This window comes from Ovis canadensis, chromosome 3, assembly GCF_042477335.2.
Source record: "Ovis canadensis isolate MfBH-ARS-UI-01 breed Bighorn chromosome 3, ARS-UI_OviCan_v2, whole genome shotgun sequence".
Taxonomy (NCBI): Eukaryota; Metazoa; Chordata; class Mammalia; order Artiodactyla; family Bovidae; genus Ovis; species Ovis canadensis.
The window spans coordinates 56,696,651-56,721,031 of record NC_091247.1 but is presented as its reverse complement, the minus strand read 5'-3'; the positions used below and the strand labels follow the sequence as shown (position 1 = coordinate 56,721,031).

Here is a 24,381-nt window from a genome sequence, read left to right as displayed (position 1 = left end):
GATCAGCTGACTCTTCTCTGCTGTTCCTCATTTCTTTTGCTCACCAATGAAAACCATCCATTCCCATTCTGCTCCTTTTCAGGCTCTCTCCCTCCCCCACCTCCTAATGGGAATCTTTTCTTCATTATTTGGGTCTGCATGGTCTAAACTGGATCTAGTTTTACCAGTAAGATCTCACAGGGCCACAATTAATATTTTCTAAAAATTATACTTCATAAAATATTTTTTCTTTTGTTGTAAGTACCCCTGACTCAATAGGTCTCTACTGGTCAACCATGTTCAGATTCTTTTGAATTTAAGAGCACAAACTCTGGAGGCTGGACTGCTTGCTTAAATCTTGGCTTCACCCTTATAAACTGTGTGCTTCAGTTTCCTTATTTGTAAAATAGGGATATAATGGCCTTTACCTTATAGGGTTTTTATGAGCATTAAATCTGCTAATTCATGGGCTGTGCCTGAAATGTGCTTGGCATGTAGCAAGAACTATCTAAGAGTTTGCTACTATTATCTGGGAAAATATCTGTCTCGTCTTCTCTGTATAAACATTCTTATGATATTCTTATCATGGTCTTATCTTCTCAAAGGGAATATCAGAAGTCATCACCACCCTCACTATACACTTGGGAGGACACCATCTTGGTATAAGCCAGGTAGATGTAAACCAACAACTGTGTGGTGGAGAGCTGGACATCAGACCATGTGGGCATACTGACCAGTGATGTAAATCAGTGCATCCCAGGGAATCTTTCCTTCTTGACAGTAAAGGCTGAGGTTCAGTAGAGCGCATTCCCTGTCGCTATCATTAAATTCATAGCAGATATTCCAACCAAGAGGGCCAAACTTTTTTCTCTCCTAGAACAGAAAATGAAAATGGTCTTAATATTTGATAAAATTAATTCTGCATAAAATACTGAAAACCAGAGTTTCTGTTGAAGCTTGGCATCCTCATTGTGCAAAATGCCATTCAGATTGAGTGAGGCTTTCGGTTTGACTTTCACCAAATAAGGCAGGCACCTCTTCCGCCAACTCTGGCCTTTTTCCAATGTTCCAAAAGATGATTAGATATTACTGGAAATGTGAAATCGTGACAGACCTGACAAAAGAACATTTGTTCTTTATGGTAAAATAAAATATTTCCCCATCAAAATAAGAAAAAATATCCCACCTTAGAGTCATCTTGGTATAAAAATACTGATGCTAATCACCTGTGTGATGGAGACAGCTGCCCCTAAATCTTCTCAGAAGTCTGTCCATCACGTAGGCTTTTCAGTCATGCCTGATGGGTTGATTATACCTTGACTTCTCCATAGAGACCTTTTTAAAACAGTGGTATCCAGAATCTCAATTCCTGTTTCATGGCTCTCCACAGGGAAATCTTTCCTGCTCTTTGTTATCACCCTCTCCTACCTAATTTCTTAACTCTAAACTGATTATATCAGAAGATGGGTGCCATGTTCCTTCTTCTTCTTCTTTTTTTAAAAACTTATCTTTTATACAATTTTAAAAGGCTACACTCCATTTACAGTTATTACAGAATATTGGCTATAGCCCCCATATTGTACAATACATTTTTGAGCTTATCTTATACTCAATAGCTTGTACCTTCTGAGAGAGTTAATTCTTAGATAGGTTGATAAAGAGTCCCTGGCTCTCAAGGAGGAGAAAAGGACAAAAGTTTTTTTTTCTACATTCCTTCATCTTAGTCACATAAGACATTATTTTCTTTCAGCCCAGAGCTAATTATTACACAACAAGACAACTCATCTTGATCAAGGGTATGTTTTTCCTTAAGCTCTGTACTAATGATTATATAACAACAATGTATCTTGCTCAAGGACTGTTTCTCCTTCTTAAGGAGAACCTTCTGTCTAATCCTGTTATCTTATGTGGGAGTGGGTCTGGTAAGACCTTTCTACTGTTACTTCTAATCCTGTTATCTTAAAATGTATGTTGTGGGAGTGGGTCTGGTAAGGTCTTTCTATTATAGAAACCAATTGTAAAAGTATATAAGGCCTTGATAAGACTATTGAGTGGGGCACTCTCTACCCACTTCTGATATCTATGTCAGAAGCTTTCCCTATCCCTTTTTCACTGTAATAAAACAAGGCAATGGCACCCCATTCCAGTACTCTTGCCTGGAGAATCCCATGGATGGAGGAGCCTGGTGGGCTGCCGTCTATGGGGTCACACAGAGTCGGACACGACTGAAGCGACTTAGCAGCAGCAGCAGCAGTAGCACACAAAAGCTCTGAGTGATAAAGCCTTGTTTCTGGCCCCGGATCTAAATTCTCTCCTCCAGAGGTCATGAATCTGACACCATTCATCATAAACTATCACTCCTTCCCCTCCCCTATGTAGCCTCCCACCTGTAACCAGTAGTTTGTTTTCTATATCTGTAAGTCTGCTTCTTTTGTGTTATATTCACTAGTTTGTTGCATTTCTTATATTCCACGTATAAGCGATGTTATACAGTATTTGTCTTTCTCTGACTTATTTCACTTAGCATAATGGCCCTCCAAGTCCATCTATGTTGCTGCAAATGGCAAAATTTCATTCTTTTTAATGGCTGATAAGTATTCCATTGTATGTATGTGTGTGTGTGTGTGTATATATATATATATATATATATATATATATAATCATTTTTATCCATTCATCTTTGAGGGACACTTAGGTTGTTCCCATATAATGGCAATTGTACTCTGTTTGCTCCTCTTGATTTCAAAATTTCCCTAAGTCTTAAACCACCTCCTACATTTCAGATGCTTTTGTAGTAGAACAAAGGCCTCCCACATAGATGCTCTAATCCAGAGTCTTTGATTTTCTCTAGGGTTTTGTTTGCTTATTTATTCCATATCTTGCATATTTAATCTTTGTTTTTTTCTCTACTAACTCTTTCTTGGCAGACTAAACACATTTGAAAACAAGGCAGCTTACTTAATCAAGACAGGGATACAAAGCTAAAGTCAGAGTTCCTGTACAAGGCCACAGAAAGGACACCAGGTCAGGGTAGTGAGTTTGAACAGAGGGAAGGAGAAAGTAGTGCTGAGTTGAAGGTCACTGGTCAGGAGACTTGGGGATCTAATCACAGGGAGGAAGCCATTAAGGGTGGTGAAAGTGAAGTTGCTCAGTCATGTCCGACTCTTTGCGACCCCAAGGATTGTAGCCTACCAGGCTCCTCTGTCCATGGGATTTTCCAGGCAATGGTACTGGAGCAGATTGCCATTTCCTTCTCCAGGGGATCTTCCTGACCCAGGGATGGAAGCCAGGTCTTCCGCATTGTAGACAGATGCTTTACCGTCTAAGCCACCAGGGAAGTCCTGGAGGCAAGCCATTAAGGGTGGTAAGCCCACGCAAACAGAAACAGGTGAGAGTGAAATTATTGTAATAAAAAATGCAGACTTGCTGACCAACATGATATATATGTGTAAAGGAGGAAGGATAAAAACAGTCCTGAAATTCTGGCTGTAGGTGATTACAAAAACGGGACCATCCATTTCAGGAGTAGTCTGGAGGGGAAGCAGATTTTGTGAGTGAAGCACAGCTGAGGAGACAACTTCATGCTTTTGAATTTGACCTACTGCATTTATCCAGGCAATGTAGCTCCTCAGGTCAGAGCAGAGCTGGGGGGCAAAGCTGTGAGGTACAGAGGCTAGGGTCATACAGAAATCAGAGAGTGTGTATGTAAGTCGCTCAATCATGTACGACTCTTTGCGACCCCATGGACTGTAGTCTGCTAGGCTATTCTGTCCATGGAATTCTCCAGGCAAGAATACTGGAGTGGGTAGCCATTTCCTTCTCCAAGTGAGCATTCTGACCAAAGGATCGAACCCAGGTCTCCTACACTGCAGACAGATTCTTTATCATCTGAGCTACCAGGGAAGTCTAGGGACTGAGTTAAAACAACTTGGGTTCAGATAGAACAAAGACCTCAGCATTTCACAATGTCATTTGTTAGCTTTTAATTCTTACTTTTTATTGATTTAAAGTGTTAGTCACTTGGCCATATCCAACTCTTTGCAACTCCATGGACAGTAGCCCGCCAAGCTCCTCTGTCCATGAAATTCTCCAGGCAAGAATACCGAAGCAGGTAGCCATTCCCTTCTCCAGGGGAGCTTCCTGTCCCAGGGATCAAACCTAGGTCGCCTGCATTGCAGGTAGATCCTTTACCATTTGAGCCACCATAGAAGCCCCTTATTGATTTTTAACCTAATACACTTCTCCTTGTCTATATTTAAAAAATTAGCAAATTTAGTGTACCTGAATAATTGCATGGAAGAAACAAATGCCGAATATTATTTGTCTCCATTTTCTTCCAAGTATATTTTCTTCAAAAAATGAAGGCATCATTTCGGTAAATGCTCGTCTGATATTTGCACGTAAACCTTTTGGAGGCTCATTGGTTACCTGTATTTAGAGACACATGGCAGAGAGTGTGGTTGTACAGATTTGAATTTTTTCCAAATAACACATATAGAAGCCAGTGAGGGGATACAGGTAACTGATGCCTGGGAGGCATTCCTGCCCTGTTCCTGCCAGCTCTGTATCCCTGTCAGCCTTGTCCTCTGGAGAATAGGGGGTTCTCAGGCCTACGGTGGGTGGGTGAACCACCTCTACAAGAATCTCAGACCTTTCCATTTGGTGTCCATTTTTCTAACCCCAGGCCAGAAAGGATGCTCAGGCCTTCTGCACTGGCTTTTCTGGTCATCTCAATGTCCACCATCACCCTACACTTTGCCTTGATGGCACGGGGCACCAGGGAAGAGACAACCCTGGTTCCTGAGTGATCATTCATATGCAGAAGTGTGTGTTAGTTGCTCAGTCATGTCTGACTCTTTGTGACCACATGGACTGTAGCCCACCAGGCTCCTCTGTCCATGGGATTCTCCAGGCAAGAATACTGGAGGGGCTTGCCATTTCCTTCTCCAAGTTCATATGCAGAGGCTTCCCATATGAGGAAACTTTGATCCCTGGTTGGGGAACTAAGATCCTGAATGCTGTGCATAATGGCCAAAAAAGAAAAAAAAAGATGCCTTCTAGGACTTTCCTTAGGGTCTCCAGCCCTCAAGCTTGAAGGTCTTTTTTAACTTAGTAAGTCTCTCTATCCAAGTTTTCTGCATTATGTGAACAATAATTGAGGTTTCAATCTATCAGCCATACTGCCTGTGGGCTTTCCTGTCTCCCACATGCTGAAACATTTTCTTAACTCTGAGAAGGGTTCTGTTCTCATCTCTCTGCATCCTAGACCTTTTCTTGAAGAGGGGAAGCAGGGAGGTGTTGGAAGACTAGCAGAAGGGCACACAGGAAGGGCAGTGGCCTGGGAAATTGTTTCCCTACTCACTCTCTGGTGAATGGACACTGACTCCCACCTCTCCACCTTGGCTGACCAAACCCTGACACAACCCTGCACAGGCCCAGTGGGCTCCATGGATTCACTCGGGCAGCACCCTGAGCCCAACCATGTCACAGAGTTCAACCACGAACATATGTTACCTTGACCGAATTTTGAAGGACTGTCACAGGAAATGTACTACTAGGCATGGAACTTAAAAAAAGTCGAAATGTGTCCTTGATAACAACATCTGTTTAAAACAAAGACAAAAAAGAAAATGCTTAACTCAGTAATATTTTTCTATAAGAAATAATTATTATAGGATAGAAAAAGATAAGCTCTGTTTAAGGACGAGTTTATCTTTTTAAAATATTTGATGTTGTAAAATGTTCTAGAATGGAGGCGAGGGGACTCCTTCTAGAAGCTCTTCACCCAGGTGATCCTGGCACTCTGGATGTTGGCACAGTTGAGTAAAGAAATTAAGAACTTGTTCTATTCTTTTTAAAAAATTATTAATTATTTTGACTGTGCTGGGTCTTCATTGCTGGGCATGGGCTTTCTCTAGTTGCAGCAAGTAGGGGCTACTCTCTGGTTGTGGTGTTCAGACTCTAAAGCTCAAGGGCTTCAATCGTTGTGGTGCACAGGTCCAGTTGCCATGAGGTATGTGGGATCTTCCCAGACCAGGGATCAAACTTGTGTCCCCTGCATTGGCAGGCAGACTCTTAACCACTGGACCACCAGGGAAGTCCAGGAATGTTAATTTTCAATTCTTGATAGAAATGTTAAGGATCATTCCTCTGAAATTGGTAATTTTTCAAACGAGAAAAAGGACAGTTACTATCTTTATGCTTGTGAAGTTGTTTTAATTTTTGTTTGTTGTTGGCCATTCAACTTAGGGAAAATTCCATGAAAATGGTCAGAAAGCCCTATGGAGAATAAAGGAATGCGTTCCTTCTTCAGAGAAGAAGCAAAGGGAACTCAGTGAGCAGGGAAATGGAGAGACCTCACAGGCAGCATCAAGAAGTCAATATGCTTCCTGTTTGAGTTGTGGGCATAGAACCTAAGAAAGAACAAGCTGCATTCCAGTTTCAAAAGGCCAGAGCAGAACTGGGAAAACCACTGTTCCTGTCTTCCTGTGACATAAGCATCATCCAAGGAGGCCTTTCTCAGCATTGGTCTCTAAGCACAAGTGATGGTGTTCCTCTGGCATGCTCCCGCTACCTCCTTAGGGGGAGTCCCCAGGCAGTAGCTGTTCCTTTTACCTGGAATGCTCTTCCTTTAGACTCCTTCACTTTTCTCAAGTGTTGGTCAAATGCCAACTTCTCAAAGAGGTCTACCCAGACCACCCCATTTAAAACTGCTCTCCACCCTTCCTCCTTACTCCCATTCCACCCTGACCTTCCTGTTCCTCCTTACTTTACTTTTAATTTTTCCCAAAGCACTGACCACATTCTATCATACCATATACTTTACTTATTTGTTATGTGGTTTGTTTATGTGATTTCTCTGTCTCCACTCGCTAGCATGTAAGCTTGAGGAGGGCAGATGACTGTGGTTGCTTTGTTCACCAACATGCCCTAAGTAGCTAGAACAGTGTGTGGTACACAGTAGGTTCTCTAATATTTATTAAATGAATGGCTGCAGATTAAAGTTGTATTTATGCTTCTTGGTTTAGTAATCTAAACTAATGAGCTACATTAAATAGCCAAGATTAAGTTAGTTCTAGTACTGTTCTAGTAAAGTTAGTCTACCTTTTGGTGGACCAAAAAGTTCAAGGGAAGAACCCAAACAAACTTTCTGACCAACCCAATGCAATTCCAGAGCAACACTAAAGTTGTTTCTATGGTAAAAAGTTTTCCAGTAATCATGTATGTATATGAGAGTTGGAGCATAAAGAAAGCTGAGCACCAAAGAATTGATGCTTTTGAACTGTGGTTTTGGAGAAGAGTCTTGAGAGTCCCTTGGACTGCAATGACGTCAAACCAGTCAATTGTAAAGGAAATCAGACTTGAATATTCATTGGAAGGACTGATGCTAAAGCTGAAGCTCCAATACTTTGAACACTTGATGTGAAGAACTGACTCATTAGAAAAGACCCTGATACTGGGAAAGACTGAAGGCAGGAGGAGAAGGGGATGACAGAGGATGAGATGGTTGGATGGCATCACCGACTTGAAAGACATGATTTGAGCAAGCTCTGGGAGTTGGTGATGGATAGGGAAGCCTGGTGTGCTGCAGTCCACGGGGTCGCAAAGAGTTGGACACTACTGAGTGACTGAACTGACTGACTGACTAGCATAGAAGCCAGATATCATAAAATCTTAGGGCTAATGCTTTCATTAACTATCCCCCCTACACACACACACAAACTGAAGAGTGAAAAAGGCCAGGTTTAGAGAAGCATCTTAAAAATCCTTTTTTTCTCTCATGACTGCAAAAGCATCAAGGATCTTAACATGTATAGACATCATAGAAGTTTAGAATTGGAATAGAATAGAATTCATCTTAGTATGGACTTGTAGCAATGGGGCTGTGTAGTCACTTTATTTCTGAGGAAGCAGAGGCCCAGAGATGAGGTGTGATATATATAGTCAGGCAGTGGTGGGGGCCAAACTCTACTCAGGTCTTAGAATTTCGAGTCCAGAGGCTTTTTTCCCTCTTTCTCTCTTTTTTCTTTCATTCACTTTCTCTTTTCAACTTCTTACCTGAATGTAATTTAAAAAATATTTATTTATTTGTTTGGCTGCTCCTGGTCTTAGCTGTGGCATGTGGGATCTAGTTCCCTAACCAGGGATCTGACCTGGGCTCCCTGCATTGGGAGCATGGCGTCTCAGCCACTGGACCACCAGGGAAGTCCCTCCCTGAACGTATCTTATTTTATACTGGTTCAGGTTAAACGTTAGAACCCAAATGGTTATGTTAGTAAACAGTTGTAACAAGGACCAGAAGAGGATTTTTCTGCCTACTTAAGCACTTAAACTTCATCAACAACTTCTCTGGCTGCTGTGGCCCATCCAGCCTCCTCGTAGGTCTGGCAAGGTCATTGTGAAGGTGATTGACTGGTCCTTATTCAGAAGGCTCCCATAGTACCTCTGCAGCAAACTGCTTTTAGATGCTTTCTCTAGCATTTTTTCTTAATCATAATCCTAATCATCAGGATAAGGAATCTGATGATTCAAGTAGTAAACACCACATCATTTTTCTTTACTTATTTCAATAGAAGTCACAGGCCCCACAGGAAGCAAGCCATCTCTTGTTCATATCATGAAGAGTGGAAAGAGTGGAGATTCTGGGTGGCTGATGCTACAGACTCTGTCCTTGATGGAAGCAGTCTGTAGAAGGCAGGGCATGGGGCAATCAGGGAGTGAGGGATCTTTGGGGAGGGCTGCTAAGCCCTGTTGGTGGCTTGGTGACCAGTGCAGGCTGGCTGCTCTGTAAAGGAGAAGGTCTTCATCTTAACAGGCAACGATAAGGAAAGTCATCTGCACAGTTCTCACCTTTCTAGAAAGCCCTCTGTCAGGACACAAAGGAGGACACCAGAGAAAAGGCCCTGGATATCCCAGGTGGGCAGTTCTCTTCCATGACCTCCTGGAACAGTAAGGAAGTTTGCTCCACACAGCTTATTACCTATCATACAGTTCCTAATTCCAACTCCACTTCTCTCTTTGCAGTCCATTATACTTACTTGAGAGGGAAAGAAGGCAGTAATAGTATAGTTAGTAGTGCAATTATGACTTATGTTGGGCATACCCATGGGGGTGTGTGTGTCTATGAGATACATGTGAAGTTAATTGTCATGTGGGTTATAGAGGATAAAAAGTGGTAAAACACCACCATGAGAATTGGTGTTAACTTGAACTCTGTTCCTGAACGTCTCTCATTCTGTAGCGAAAAACATAATTTTCTTCTTTTGTCCTAAGTCCATTTTCTATTTCTTTTTAAAATTAACATCATGCCTAGATGTTATTTATTTTGAATTCAAATGGTCTTTCATAGAAAGTAACATGAAACAAAAATGACACAGTTCATTGTACCCTCAACTTGGAGTCTGAACATTTTTATTTGAATCAGGGTCGTGTAACCTAACTAAACCCCTCTAGATCTCAAATTTTTCCTTTTAATGTAGGATAAACAATGCCAATAATAATTGTTATAAGGATTGGATTCAACAAGAAAGGCCACATAAAAATGGTATTATTATATACATGCTATGTGCTCAACATACTTGGATCTGTGAAGGTTTTAATTAGCTCCTCCATTGCCAACATCCAAGAAACAGCAAGGTGGCAGTTTTGCAGAAACACCCAGTTTCCTGATTTCATTGCATCTTTGATCATTCTTTCAGCAATAGGTCCTTGTCCTTGTCCCAGTGAAATTGACTGCACCCTGAATTCAAAAACAACAATGAAACGCTGTTTCATATTACTTTTAAGTAATGCAACTATCAAGAACTGTAAATATGGTAGGCTTCTAGAATATGAATACATTTCAAATTCTCATTCTGATAGCTGTAAAGATATTTTTCTTATTTTCTCGGTTTTTTTAACTATAACACGCAAAAGTGAATGAGACAAATATAGTTCTGTGTATACAAATATACAAATAAACGTGCATAGAGGAAAAAAATATCTGTGCTTGAGAAGAGAACTTCCTTAACACCCCAGAGACATCTCTTCTGTCTCCTTTCTATTCCAATCATCTTCCCTTCCTCCATTCCAAAGGTACTCTTTGTCCTGACTTCTAATGCTATATGTAAGTTTTTAAAAAGCTTCTGAAAACCCAAAGTCTAACATATATACAGGACTTCCCTGGTGGCTCAGACGGTAAAGCGTCTGTCTACAATGCGGGACACCTGGGTTCAATCCCTGGGTTGGGAAGATCCCCTGGAGAAGGAAATGGCAATCCACTCCAGGACTACTGCCTGGAAAATCCCATGGACAGAGGAGCCTGGTAGGCTACAGTCCATGGGGTCTCAACATATATACAAAAGTACACAAATCATTACTGTTTAGCTTGATGGATTCTCTCAAAGAGAGTGTACAGAAGAACCACCACCCAGGGCCAAAAAAAGAGAGAACATTACTAGTACCCTGTCAGTTAGTATCCTCCCTTTGTCTCAAAGGCAACAATTACTTTGAATTCTAACACCATAGATTAATTTTTCTTGTTTTTGAACTTATATAAATGGAATCATAAAGTGTATATTTATATTTGGTCTATTTCAATCAACATTATTTCTTCAGATTAATTCATATTATTACTGTGTGGCATTCATTTTCATTGCTGTCTAATATTCTACTGTATGCTTATATCAAGTTTATCCATCCATTCTGCTCTTGCTGGACATCTGGGTTACTTCTGGTTCTTGGCTATTACAAACAATGCTGCAATAGCCATTCTCACAGATGTCTCTTGGCATACACGTGTACTCCATCTTGTATGTATATATTCCTTGTATGTATATATGTGTATATTCCTAGGAATGGAACTGCTGTTTGACAGAGTATGTGTATGCTTAATTTTTTTATAATATCAAACTTTTTCAGAGTGACGACATCATTCCACACTTGTACCAGCAATGGGTGAGAGTACTTATTTTTCCACAACTTTGACAACACCTGATAGATATAGAATGGTATCTCATTGAGGTTTTAAATTATTTCCCATTTTCATAGGTTTATTTATTGGGCATTTGGATATTTGCTTTTATATTCTTCTCTCCCCTTTTTTCCTACTGGTTCACCTGTCTTTTTTCTTATTGATTTCTAAGAGTTCTTTACATTGGATATAAACTCTTTGTTATTATTATTTTTTAATTGTCTTAATAGTTTTGCCTTTTACAGAATGTCATATACTTGGAACCATCCAGTATACATAGCCTTTTCAGATTGGCCTCTTTCACTTAGTAATATGCATTTAAAGTTCTTGTGTGTCTTTTCATGGCTTGATAGGCTCATTTCTTTTTAGCACTGAATAGTATCCATTGTGGGCTTCCCGGGTAGCTCAGCTGGTAAAGAATACACCTGCAATGTAGTAGACCCTGGTTCAAATCCTGGGTCAGAAAGTTCACCCGGAGAAGGGATAGGCTACCCACTCTTGTATTCTTGGGCTTCCCTGGTGGCTCAGATGGTAAAAGAATCCACCTGCAATGCAGGAGACTTGGGTTCAATCCCTGGGTTGAGATGAGCCCCTGGAGGAGATCATGGCAACCCATTCCAGTACTCTGGCTTGGAGAATCCACATGGATGGAGGAGCCTGGTGGGCTATAGTCCATGAGGTAGCAAAGAGTTGGACTTGACTGAGCGGCTAAGCACAGAAAGCACAGCACAGTATCCATTGTACGGATACACCACAGTTTATTCATCCATTCATCTACTGAAGGACATCTTGGTTGCTTCCAAGTTTTGGCAGTTATGAATAAAGCTGCTATGCATTTAATGTAGGCTCTTGTATAACGTAGATTCTTGGGTGAACATAAGTTCTTAACTCCTTTGGGTAAATGCCAGATGGCTGATCATATGAAACATGAAACTGTCTTCCAAAGTGGCTGTACCATTTTGTATTCTCACCAACAATGAGTGAGAGTTTCTGTTGCTAGTATGCATTAATGCAATCTATTTTAAGTCTAGTAACCTTGCTAAATCCACTAAAAATTAAGATACATTTTGTCTGAGTAGAAGAATGTCCTATTTCTGTTTTTCTCTTTTTAAGACATGATTTCTAGATTCTTAGTTTATTAGGACATTTCCCACCATGAATTCATGTCGAATTTTAACAGATGCTTTTTCTGCATATGTTGAATTAATAGTTTTCTTCTTTAAGGATATTTTGCCATTACTCTTTCAATGTGGTGAATTAAATTATTTTCAGTATTTTAATGCTTATATTACTGAAATAAACCCACAATTCTGGGAAGGTTTTTTAATAATGAATTCAATAAAAAATTCTTAAACTATTTAGATATTCTAATTATTCTTATTAGTTTTTTAAAGGTGTGCTTTTAGAGGAATTTTCCTGTTTATCAACATTTTCAAATTCATTAGCAAAGTTTTCTTTTTAAATAATATGCTTTTATGATTATTTTAATGTCTGCAGGTCTATAGTGATATTCTCTTACTCATTCATGATATAGGTTTTTTGAATCTCTGTTTCTTTCTCTCTGTATTAGTTTCAAGAGAGATTTATATTTTATTAAATTTTTCAAAAAAAGCAACTTCTGTTCTTTTAAATCTTGTCTATTGAATGAATGTTTTCTGCTCTCAGCTTATTATTTTTTCCTTCTATTAGAGCTTAACAACTAAGTTTTAGATTGCCCAACTTTTCTTAGTGGGAATATCAGCCTGAGTTCTTAGTCTGACATTTCTGGCACCAGAAGTCATTACATATGTATAAATTTACACTAAGTGTCTTATTACTAACCCCCCCCCCCCCCGGTTTTTGATAGGTTATATTGTTTCGTCACTGTCCATTTATTGGAAAATTTCCAGTATGATTTCCCTTTAACAAACAAGCTGTTCATAAGAACATTTTTTTTGCTTTCCAAATATTAAAAATATTAACTTTTAAGATTTATAAGACTTATTGTGGTCAGGGAATAAGTTTTATTCTTTTTGAAATACCTGTCTCTTAGAAAATCATTAATTTTATAAATGCTGCATAGGTATTTGAAGATCTTGCATTTGTTTTATTTGTTGAGTATAAAGATTAAGGCTCTTCATTTCACTATTAATTTCATCAGCCAAGTATTTTACCTTTATAACACCTTTATAACCTTTGTAACAAAAGTTATAAAGTTAATATAAGTGCATATGTGCCCATACCCAGCTTCAGAAGTAAAACATATGATCTGAGCTTGCATTATGCCCCTTCGTGTTCACTTTTCTTACTACCCAAACTTCACCTTCTACAAGGTCACTGCTCTCCTGGACTTGGTATAACTTTTGCATTTTTCTTTATACTATTATTGCAAAAATGTGAATTCATAAGCAGCATATAACATATATCTGTTTAATAATTTTATATGACTTATCAAATTTTTCCAATATCATATAATTTTTGTGCAACTTAATTTATTTTGCCCAGTATTAGTTTGTGTGCGGAGAAGGCAATGGCACCCCACTGCAGTACTCTTGCCTGGAAAATCCCATAGACGGAGGAGTCTAGTGGGCTGCAGTCCATGGGGTCGTTGAGAGTTGGACACGACTCAGTGACTTCACTTTCACTTTTCACTTTCAGGCATTGGAGAAGGAAATGGCAACCCACTCCAGTGTTTTTGCCTGGAGAATCCCAGGGACGGTGGAGCCTGGTGGGCTACCATCTATGGGGTCGCACAAAGTTGGACACGACTGAAGGGACTTAGCAGCACCAGCAGTTTGACCCATCCATATTAATAAACATAGTCCTAGTTTATTTATTTTCATGGCTATAGTGTATTATATTCAATTATATGAATATGCCACAATTTACATAGCTTTTTAAGATGGACATTTTGGTTGTTTCCAGGTTTTTTTTGTTGTTGCTATTATAAACACGTTTCTATGAATGTTCCTGAATATGGCTCTTTGCCCATCCATGACTGACTTTGAACATGCAAATTCAGTAGTGAGTTGTTGGGATATGGGGAATGCTCTCTGCAACTCTGATATACTGCTAATTTCTCTTCAAAATGATTTAAACTAATTTTTCACTCCCACTTGCAATATGAATATTTCTATAGCTCCCTATCTTTGGCACAATTTTGCTAATTTGATGAGTATGAAATATCTTCTTAATGGTTTTAACTTATTGTTTCCTAATTACTAGTGAGGTTAGACTGGGTCACACGGTGCCCAGACATTAAGTCAGACATCATTCTGAATGAGTCTGTGGGGATGTTTCTGGGTGAGATTAATATTTGAATCAGCAGACTGAGTAAAGCAGATTTTCCTCCTTAATGTAGATGGGGCCCACCCAAACAAGTGAAGACTTGAACAGAATGAAAAGGTTGAGGAAGAGGGAATTCTTTCAGCCTGACTGAGCTGGGTCATTGTATTTCTTTGCTTTTGAATTCAAATGAAAACACTGACTTTTCTTGGGTCTTGAGTCTGCTGGCTTTCAGACTGGGACTCGTATCATTATTATTTCTGGTTTTCAGACCTTTGGACTTGGACTAGAATTACACATTGACTTTCCTGTGTTTCTCTCTTGCTGACTGCAGATTTTGGAGATTAGCCTCCATAAGCATGTCAGCAAATATCTCATTTTATGTATAATATATATACACACATATATAGCATAATATATTCAAGGCCACGGTTTTTCCAGTCGTGTACAGGTGTGAGAGTTGGACCATAAAGAAGGCTGAGTGCCAAAGAATTGATGCTTTTGAACTGGGTGCTGGAGAAGACTCTTGAGAGTCCCTTGGACTGCAAGAAGAGTTAACCAGCCAACCCTAAAGGAAATCAACCCTGAATATTCATTGAAAGGACTGATGCTGAAGCTGAAGCTCCAATATTTGGACACCCTATGTGAAGAGCTGACTCGTTGGAAAAGACCCTGATGCTGGGAAAAATTGAGGGCAGGAGGAGAAGGGGATATCAGAGAATGAAATGATTGGATGACATCATTGACTGAATAGATATGAGTCTGAGCAAACTCCAGGGGATAATGAAGGACACAGAAGCCTGGCATGCTGCAGTCCATTGGGTTGCAAATAGCTGGACATGATGGAGCAACTGAACAACAACAATAGGGTAATATATATGTTATTTGCATAATGTATATAATTTGTATTATGTGTGTATATATATATCCATATATATCTGTTTCTCTAGAGAAGCTTGACTAGTAAAGATTGTTGCTGTTTAGTCGCTCAGTTGTGTCCAACTCTTTGAACTTCAAAGAACAGATGGAATTCATTGTCTCGTAATCTCCATGCAAGGGCCTGTCAGAGCTGGAGATTACCTCCTAGATATGAGACCCCTACTCTCCCCTGCTATCCCATGGTCTTATGTACTTTCCTACCCATCAGAACACCATCTTGGGGAGGACTTGGGAAAGAAGGAGTCAGGGAGACTGAGTTTTTATGAGAAAGGAGTCAAAACAGCTTACTCTGGAGAGATTTAAATCTGAAGAAAATATAATATTGTAAATTCACAAGTTTAAACTTCCCCCTCTTTTTCTTACTCAGCAGAATAGAGGCTCACGAGAAAGAAGAGATTAATAACACAACCTAAAGAGCTATGGGATTTTTTTGTACATTTGAGCATAAGGTGTAAACTACAGACCTTTATAGTTACATTAAAGTAATGTCTTAAATAGCAAATGTTTTAATTATTATTTAATTAATTATCCCTCAATATTTAAACAATCTCCCCTTTGCTCAAATGAAGTTTACATCTGCTTTTATGAATTTACTACCACTTTAATCACATGCATAGCTAACTATTAAATATTTTAACTTATTTATATTTAAATAAATATTTATATATTTAATATATATAATATGTTATTTGTATATATATTTAAAATATATTAAATATTTTAACTTATAAGGGATACCTGAATTAGGTATTCACATTCCACAGAGGGAAGGAAAAAAAGGGAAATTTTAACTAGGTGATGTTCATATGAATGATTAAAACTGAACAATGTGATCTTACCTTTCTGAATATCCACTCTCCCGGGCAAACCTCTGAAATGCACCCATGGGATCTGAGCCTGTGCTTAAGATAAATACCAGGGGAGTGTTGTATGACATGTCTTGATACAGAGTGGGCAAGTCCACAGGTGGTGTCTCTATAAAGGCTTTCCCAAGATTTTCTATGACAAAGTCTGTAAGAGCAAAAACCACCTGAAAGTTGAAAGAAAAAACATTAAAAGGCTACTGGATGAGGATCCATTTCAACATAGTATCAGAAGCTCTAACCAGAGCCATTAGGCAAGACAAAGAAGTAAGGCATCCAAATCAGAAAGGAAGAATTAAAAATGTCCTTATATGCAGATGATATGATCTTATAGAGTCAAACCTCAAACAACATGAGTTTGACCCAAGATATGGGTTCATTTTCATTTTTCTGCATCTGAATATCCAATTTGCCCAACACAATTTATTGAAGAGACTACGCTTTCCCATTCTGTTTCCTGTAGTGGCTATATCAATTTACATTCCTGCTTACACCACTCACAAAAATCAACTCAAAATGAATTAAAAATTTAAATATAAGACCCCAAACCATAAAACTCCTAGAAGAAAACAGAGGGGAAAGGCTCCTTGATGTAGCTTTTGGCAACGAGATTTTGGATATGACAGCAAAAGCACAAATAACGAAAGCAAAAATAAGCAAGTGGGACTATACAAAATGAAAAAGCTCCTGTGCAGCAAGAGAACCAACCAACAAAATAAGAAGACAACCTATGGAATGGGAGAAGATATCTTCAAGCCATACATCTAATAAGGTGTTAAAATCCAAAAATATATAAGAAATTCATGCAACTCATAGCAAAAAAATCCCAAACAATCCAATTAAAAAACAGGCAGAAGATCTGAATAGGCACTTTTTCAGAAAAGACATATATCTGCTTAGCATCATTAATCATCAGGGAAATGTAAATCAAAATCACAATGAGATATCATTTTATACCTGTTAAAATGACTATTATCAAAGAGACAAAGAATAAATGTTGGTGAAGATCTGGAGAAAAGGGAGTCCTGAAGCATCATTGCTAGGAATGTAAATTGATGTCTCCACTATGAAAAACAGTATTTATATTTCACAAAAAATTAAAACCAGAACTACCGTATGATCCAGCACTCACAATTCTGGGTATTTATCTTAAGAAAATGAAAGCAATAACTTGAAAAAAATACATGCACCCCCGTGTTCACTGCAGCACTATTTACAATAGCCAGGACATGAAAACAACCTGTGTCTATCAATGGATAAATGAATAAAGAAAATGTGATACATACACATATAGGAATATTATTCAGTCATGAAAAAGAATGAACTCTTGCCATTTGCAACAACATGAATGGGCCTTGAGGGCATTATACCAAGTGGAATAAGTCAGACAGAAAATAAACAAACATATTATCTTTCATATGTGGAATCTTAAAAATAACAACAAGAAGGCAAAATACTCTTTGACATAAAATCACAGCAATATCTTTTTTGACCCAACTCCTTCAATAACGGAAATAAAAACAAAAATAAGCAATTGGGACCTGCCGCTGCTGCTGCTAAGTCACTTCAGTCGTGTCCAACTCTGTGCGACCCCATAGACGGCAGCCCACCAGGCTCCCCTGTGCCTGGGATTCTCCAGGCAAGAACACTGGAGTGGGTTGCCATTTCCTTTTCCAATGCATGAAAGTAAAAAGTGAACGTGAAGTCGCTCAGTTATGTCTGATTCTTCGCGACCCCAAGGACTGCAGCCTACCAGGCTCCTCTGTCCATGGGATTTTCCAAGCAAGAGTACTGGAGTGGGGTGCCATCAGCTTCTCCGAATTGGGACCTAATTAAACTTAAAAGCTTTTGCACAGCAAAGGAAACTATAAACAAAATGAAAAGACAATCCTCAGAATGGGAGAAAATAATTTCAAGTGAAACACTGGACAAAAGACTAATTTCCAAAATATACAAGCAGCTCATGCGGCTCAATATCAGAAAAACAAACAACCCAATCAAAAAGTGGTTGAAAGTCCTGAACAGGCATTTCTCCAAAGAAGACATACAAATAGTCAACAAACATATGGTAAGATGCTCAATATCACTCATTATTAGAGAAATGCAAATCAAAACCACAATGAGGTATCACCTTACACAGGTCAGAATGGCCACCAACAAAAACATCTACAAAAAAAAAAAAATGCTGGAGAGGATGTGGAGAAAAGCAAACCCTGTTGCACTGTCGGTGGGGATGTAAATTGATACAGCCACTAAGAACAGTATGGAGATTCCTTAAAAAACTAGGAATAGAACTACCACGTGACCCAAGAATCCCAGCACTAGGCACACAGCCTGAGAAAACCATCATTCGAAAAGATACATGCACCGCAGTGTTCACTGCAGCACTATTTACAATAGCCAGGGCATGGAAGCAAGTGGGTATCTATCAACAGATGAATGGATAAAGAAGTAGTGGTACATATATACACAGAATATTACTCAGCCATAAAAAGGAATGCATTTGAATTAGTTCTAGTGAGTTGGATGAACCTAGAGCCTGTTACACAGCATGAAATAAGTCAGAAAAAGAAAAATGAATATCGTATATTAACACATATATATGAAATCTACTGGGCTTCCCTGGTGGCTCAGAGGTTAAAGCATCTGCCTGGAATCTGGAAACCCGGGTTCGATCCCTGGGTCGGGAAGATCCCCTGAAGAAGGAAATGGCAACCCACTCTAGTACTCTTGCCTGGAGAATCCCACGGAGGGAGGAGCCTGGTAGGCTACAGTCCATGGGGGCGCAAGGAGTTGGACACGACTGAGCGACTTCACTTCACTTTTATGGAATCTACTGAACTGAACTGAATTGATGGAATCTAGACTGGAAAATCCCATGGATGGAGGAGCCTGGTAGGCTGCTGTCCATGGGGTCGCTAAGAGTCGGACACAACTGAGTGACTTCACTTTCATGCATTGGAGAAGGAAATGGCAACCCACTGAAGCATTCTTGCCTAGAGAATCCCAGGGATGGGGGAGCCTGGTGGGCTGCTGTCTCTGGGGTCGCACAGAATCGGACACGACTGAAGCGACTTAGCCGCAGCAGCAGCAGTAGAATGATGGTACTGATGAACCTATTTGTAAGGCAGGAATAGAGACACAGACATAGAAAACAGACTTGTGGACAATGAGGGGGAAGGAGAGGGTTGGATGAATTGAGAAAGTAGCACTGAATCATATACATGGCCATGTGTAAAATGGATAGCTAATGGGAGATTGCTATATATCACAGAGAGCTCAACACTGTGTTCTGCGACAGCCTAGAGGAGTGGGATGGGGTAGGGGGTAGGAGGGAACTTCTGCAGGGGAGACATATGTATACTTATGCCTGAGTTGTGTTGCTGTGTGGCAGAAGCCAACACAACACTGTTAAAACAATTACCCTCCAACTAAAAATAAATTTAAAAAATAGCAACAACAACAACAAACTTCTGAATACAGAGCATACACTGTTGTTTGCCAGAGAGGGGAAAATGGATGCAGAGGGTGAAAAAGGTAAAAATAAGAATTAAATGTGAAAAATAAATGTGTGTGTGAGAGAGAGAACGCACTTCATTTCCCAAGACTGAGATTTTTAACTAGAATTACATAATCATACATGGAAGGCCATTTGTGTATTTTCTAAGAAGGCTTGCAACTTGCATCATATTCTCCAAAGGGTCCAAGAGACAAAAAAAAAAAACAAAACACAAAAACCCTCAACATTGTAAATCAACCATACTCCAATAAAAAATTAATTAAAAACAAACAAACAAAAAATCCTTGTCCTCAGGCTGACCTGGATTTCATGACTGGGAGGGGTAGGAAATCATTTTCTACCAAGCCCCTTTGCTCCTTCCCTCTCCAAGCCTAGGTGGTGCCTGAGGGGGAGTGACTCCGCCTGCTTCTGGTGCAGAGCTCGGCTCCATTTCTCATTCTGTTTCTTTTTTGTTCCCATGAGCAATCACTCTAACCACAGCTTGAAGGCCTGGCTCTAAGCTATTCCTGGTCCTTCTCCTCTGGAACCCTCTTCCTTCTCCCAACTGGTCTGCCCTTGAGTCTCTGCTAGGCTTCCCCACCCAGGGGCACTGTTCCAGGTCTCCCTGCTGCTGCCTGACACCCTCCAGTCTGCCCCACAGGATGTTGGTATGACACAGGAAACGATTTATATGAGTTGAGACTATCACCTCTTCAAAGAGGTCCTTCTTGGCTTCCTACTCTAGTTTCCACTCTACTGCTTTTATTGAAAATTCCCTTTCATGTCCTTCTTAGAACTTTTTGCAAGCAGAAAGTATTTTATTCTTTCTGTCCCTTCTCTCTCCCACTAGAATACAAGCCTTTGGGAGTAATTTTTCTTTTTCATAAGAAAAAAGAATTTTTCTTTTTCACAATTGTATCCTCAGTGCCTGGAATACAAAAATTACTCACCAATGTATATGTTAAATGTTTTATGGACAGAAGCTGAGGGACAGGTACTGGTCTTCAAATGATCGAAAGCGAGTCTTAGGTCTTTTCCTGAGTCTGATCTTCTCTGGACCAGAGAAATGGGAATATTGGCTGTGGGACAAGGCCCCATAGCAGGTGGAATCTTGCTTGGATGTAGCCCACTGGCATCTGTTCTCTTCCCTAGAACTCTTGTGTAGTCATATTTCTACTGCGTGATGCAATTTTCCTATCTGTAGCTGACTGGACGAGGAACAAAACTTAAGTTGAGCTGGACCAATCAGAATCTCTCTCTTGAGAATTTGAAACTAGAGGAACAATTTCATTGAGAGTTGAGTGCTATCAATGGCAATACTATAGAGTTACGTTCAGTGAGTTGCCCAGTGAGCTGCTCCTCCTGAAGTGTGATTAACTGGTTTTCCTCAAATTTAATGAGCTACCCCAGTATCCTTTTAATATATCCTTTTTAGTCTTGAATTTATTAAATTTGTTCTATATTGTTGCAACCTTAAGAACTTTAGCTCATACACAGAGACACAGAACCGGAAACAAAAACAACAACAATTTCCCATAGTTTAGAATTTTCTAGCCTATGTCTCAGTCTTAAAACTCCTTCTTTGGGACTACTGCTGTTTAATCATCCTTTCATCTTTGTCAGTATCCGACCTGGTAGCCACTGTCGCATATCCATTGAAGACTTGCCACCTCGCTTATAGCTGCCTCTCCATTTATATCTTTTCCAGTGATTTATCAACTGTGTCTCAGGCATTGTCTTGTCATCATCTGGGGTGATACAACCTAGGTTCAGGGCCCAGAAGGACCTCCCACATCCTAACTGCACAGTAACTTGACCTCAAACTCTAGTGCACATCATCTCAGTCACCCATACCTATGGTCACCCTCAGGACATGGTCACCACTTGGAACTTCTCATTAGAAGTTTTAAGCTCAACTTTGATCACAACCTCTCCTGTCCTTCTAACTGTTCTACATTCCTAGTCCAACTACAGTTGCTTCCGAAGAAACTTTCAAGGTTTTCCCTCTTCTCCCAGTCTATAAGCTTTTTCTTAGAGCTCTTCCCCTTTATAGAACTACTTTTACCAACAGTCTCAATGACCTTCTATCTTCTATTCATCTATTGCAATTATCGGTAGCCCAGGCCAACCCCACAGCCTTTCTATTTTCCTAAAGAGATGGTAGAAAATCCGACAGCATAGCCTCAATATCTCCAAACTATGGTTTGACTTTCTTCAGTGCATTTTCTTCCTCCCGTTTCTCATGGAACACCCTCCATTCATTACAATCTGTTGATAATTCTTGCTGTATTGAAACACTACGCCTACTTGGTTTCCACATCATTTCTTTCTCCTGGTGTTCTTCTTGCCCCTCTGCCCCTTCTTTCTTAAGGGCTCTTCATCCTTTCTCTTTGTCTTTTCAAAGTTGGTGCTCCTCAGGGTTTCATCCTTTGCCCATCTGTCCTCTTTTTTTTTTTAGCACTTTATTATTATTTTTTAAAATTTCACTTTATTTTAGTTTACAATACTGTATTGGTTTTGCCATACATCAGCATGAATCCACCACGGGTGTACATGAGTTCCCAATCCTGAACCCCCTCCCACCTCCCTCCCCATACCATCCCTCTGGCCTCTTAACCTATTATTCCTCTACGATTTTAACAACTCCTGTGGTTTTACTTTCCAACTCAATGTTAATGATTCTCCAATCTCTATTTTTTAAGCTATATTTCTCTCTAAAGTTTTCTATGCAGATATTAATTGGTCCTCAGACTACCATACAGTTTGATATTGGTAGACACTGCACTCGGTGACGTCTTTATCTGACATGTTTCTCCTTTCACACTTGCTTAGTTGTTGACACAACTCTCCCCTTTGGCACCCACGCAGAAACCAGGAGCCATACTAGTTGCCCCATCTCCACATCCCCCTCCATCTCTTTAATCTACTACCTCTATCTTAATTCAGGTTGCCATAACTTTAAAACAATTTTTATTGAAGCACATTTGATTTACAATGTTTTATTAGCTTCCAGTGTACAGCAAAGTGAATTATATATATACATATATATGTATATGCATATATCACCATTCTTTTTCAGATTCTTTTCTCATATAGGTTATTACAGGATATTGAGTAGAGTTCCCTGTGCTTACAGTAGGTCCTTGTTATCTAGTTTATATATGGTAGTGGGTATATATTAACCCAAACTCCTAATTTATTATTTCCCTCCATGTTTCTCCTTTGGTAATCATATGTCTGATTTCAACATATATGAGTCTGTTTCTGGTTTGTAAATAAGTTCATTTGTATCATTTTTAAAATTAGATTTCACATATAAGTGATACCATAGGATGTTTCTCTTTCTCTGTCTGACTTAACTTCACTTAATATGATAATCTCTAGGTCTATCCATGTTGCTGCAAATGGTGCTATTTCATTCTATTTATGCAAGCTGCCATAATTTCTTGCACAATTATGTCAGCCATCTTCAAACTGGTCTTGGTGACTATGGTTTTTTTCTGTTCAAATGCCTCCTTCCCATTGCTGCCAAGTTCTGAAAGGCCCACCAGTCCCCTGCTAACACCATCCAGCAGAGTCCTGACCTCCCTGGCAGGAAGCACAAGTTCCCCATGGCAACATTAAGGAAGTTCCTCTAGGTCCCTGGATGACTCTCCAGCCTTTTCTCTCATCATTTCCTGTATAAAATATTGTTCTCTATTGATAACACAAAGTCTCCATTTCTTACTAACAACACAAAGTCACAAACCACTTCCCAAATTTGGCCATTGTTACTTTCTAAATAAATCTAATCAAGTCCATGAATCATAACTTGCTGGTGAGCTTTAGCAAAAATAATTATAACACAGTTCTTTAATGAAAAATATCCTACCTTTTCTTCTTTACAGCATTTAATAAGGATTAATTTATGGAAAGAACTTAGTTCTGGATGCCAAAAATTATAGCTTGTGGGCACCCTTTCCGTTGTTATGAGTTGATCACCCTCCTTCATTATAGAATAGGCGTCCCGATCAGGTGGGTTAATATAAGTCTCAAAAGACCCTGGAAACACAATTTTAAAACATGCTTTAATTACAGTTGCTATGACTGTGATATTAAATAAATGTGTGTGTTTAGTTGCTCAGTTGTGTCTGACTCTTTGTGACCCTTGGGACTATAACCTGCCAGTTTCCTCTGTCCATGAGATTCTCCAGGCAAGAATACTGGAGTGGGTTGCCATTTCTCCCCTAGAGGATCTTGCTGACCCAGGAATCAAACCCACATCTCCTGTGTCTTCTGTGTTACAGGTGGATTCTTTACCTACTGAGCCACTGGGGAAACCCATTAAATAAGTATATATGGTAAGGAAAAAATTTCTACATTGACTATCAGTTTTTTATATTACCGCAAATGTAAATATATTAATCTCCCTCTACCCAACCTAATTAGGAAATACTGAATTCAAAATTGGATCAGAAAATGAATTCAAAACACTTATAAAACATGAAGTTAAATGACAGAGAAGTTACAAATTAAAGGATGCATAGAGATTTATCAATCAAATGTGAGCAAAAAAAAAAAAAAACCCAACCCTAAGTGATAAGAAGTGATGAGTAACATTGGCTATACTAGAATTCAAGGCAAACATAATTAAATGGGACAAAACAGGTCAAGTTATATTAATTACAATACAAACCCAATAATAAAAATAGAATAAAATAAATCAATGTGTCAGACAATAGCATAAAAGTACATCAAACTATCACTGCTGGGACTTCCTTGGTGGTCCAGTGTTAAGAATCTGCCTTCTTATGCAGGGGATGTGGGTTTAATCCCTGGTTGGAGAACTAAAATCCCACACGCCAAAGGGCAACTAAGCCTGAGTGCTGCAACTAGAGAAAGTCTGA

General features: G+C 39.3%; 1 protein-coding gene across 1 annotated transcript in view; it reads right to left on the bottom strand.

Annotated features, from left to right (window-relative positions):
- The window catches only part of DNAH6 (dynein axonemal heavy chain 6), a 286,898-nt gene that overhangs the window by 41,489 nt on the left and 221,028 nt on the right, over positions 1-24,381 (bottom strand). The window contains exons 63-68 of the mRNA XM_069583083.1: positions 23,367-23,536; positions 15,973-16,163; positions 9,558-9,718; positions 5,494-5,582; positions 4,261-4,407; positions 714-852 (exon numbers count right to left, since the gene is read on the bottom strand). Coding sequence (XP_069439184.1) covers positions 714-852; positions 4,261-4,407; positions 5,494-5,582; positions 9,558-9,718; positions 15,973-16,163; positions 23,367-23,536 — 897 coding nt within the window. The remainder of the gene's footprint in view (positions 1-713; positions 853-4,260; positions 4,408-5,493; positions 5,583-9,557; positions 9,719-15,972; positions 16,164-23,366; positions 23,537-24,381) is intronic.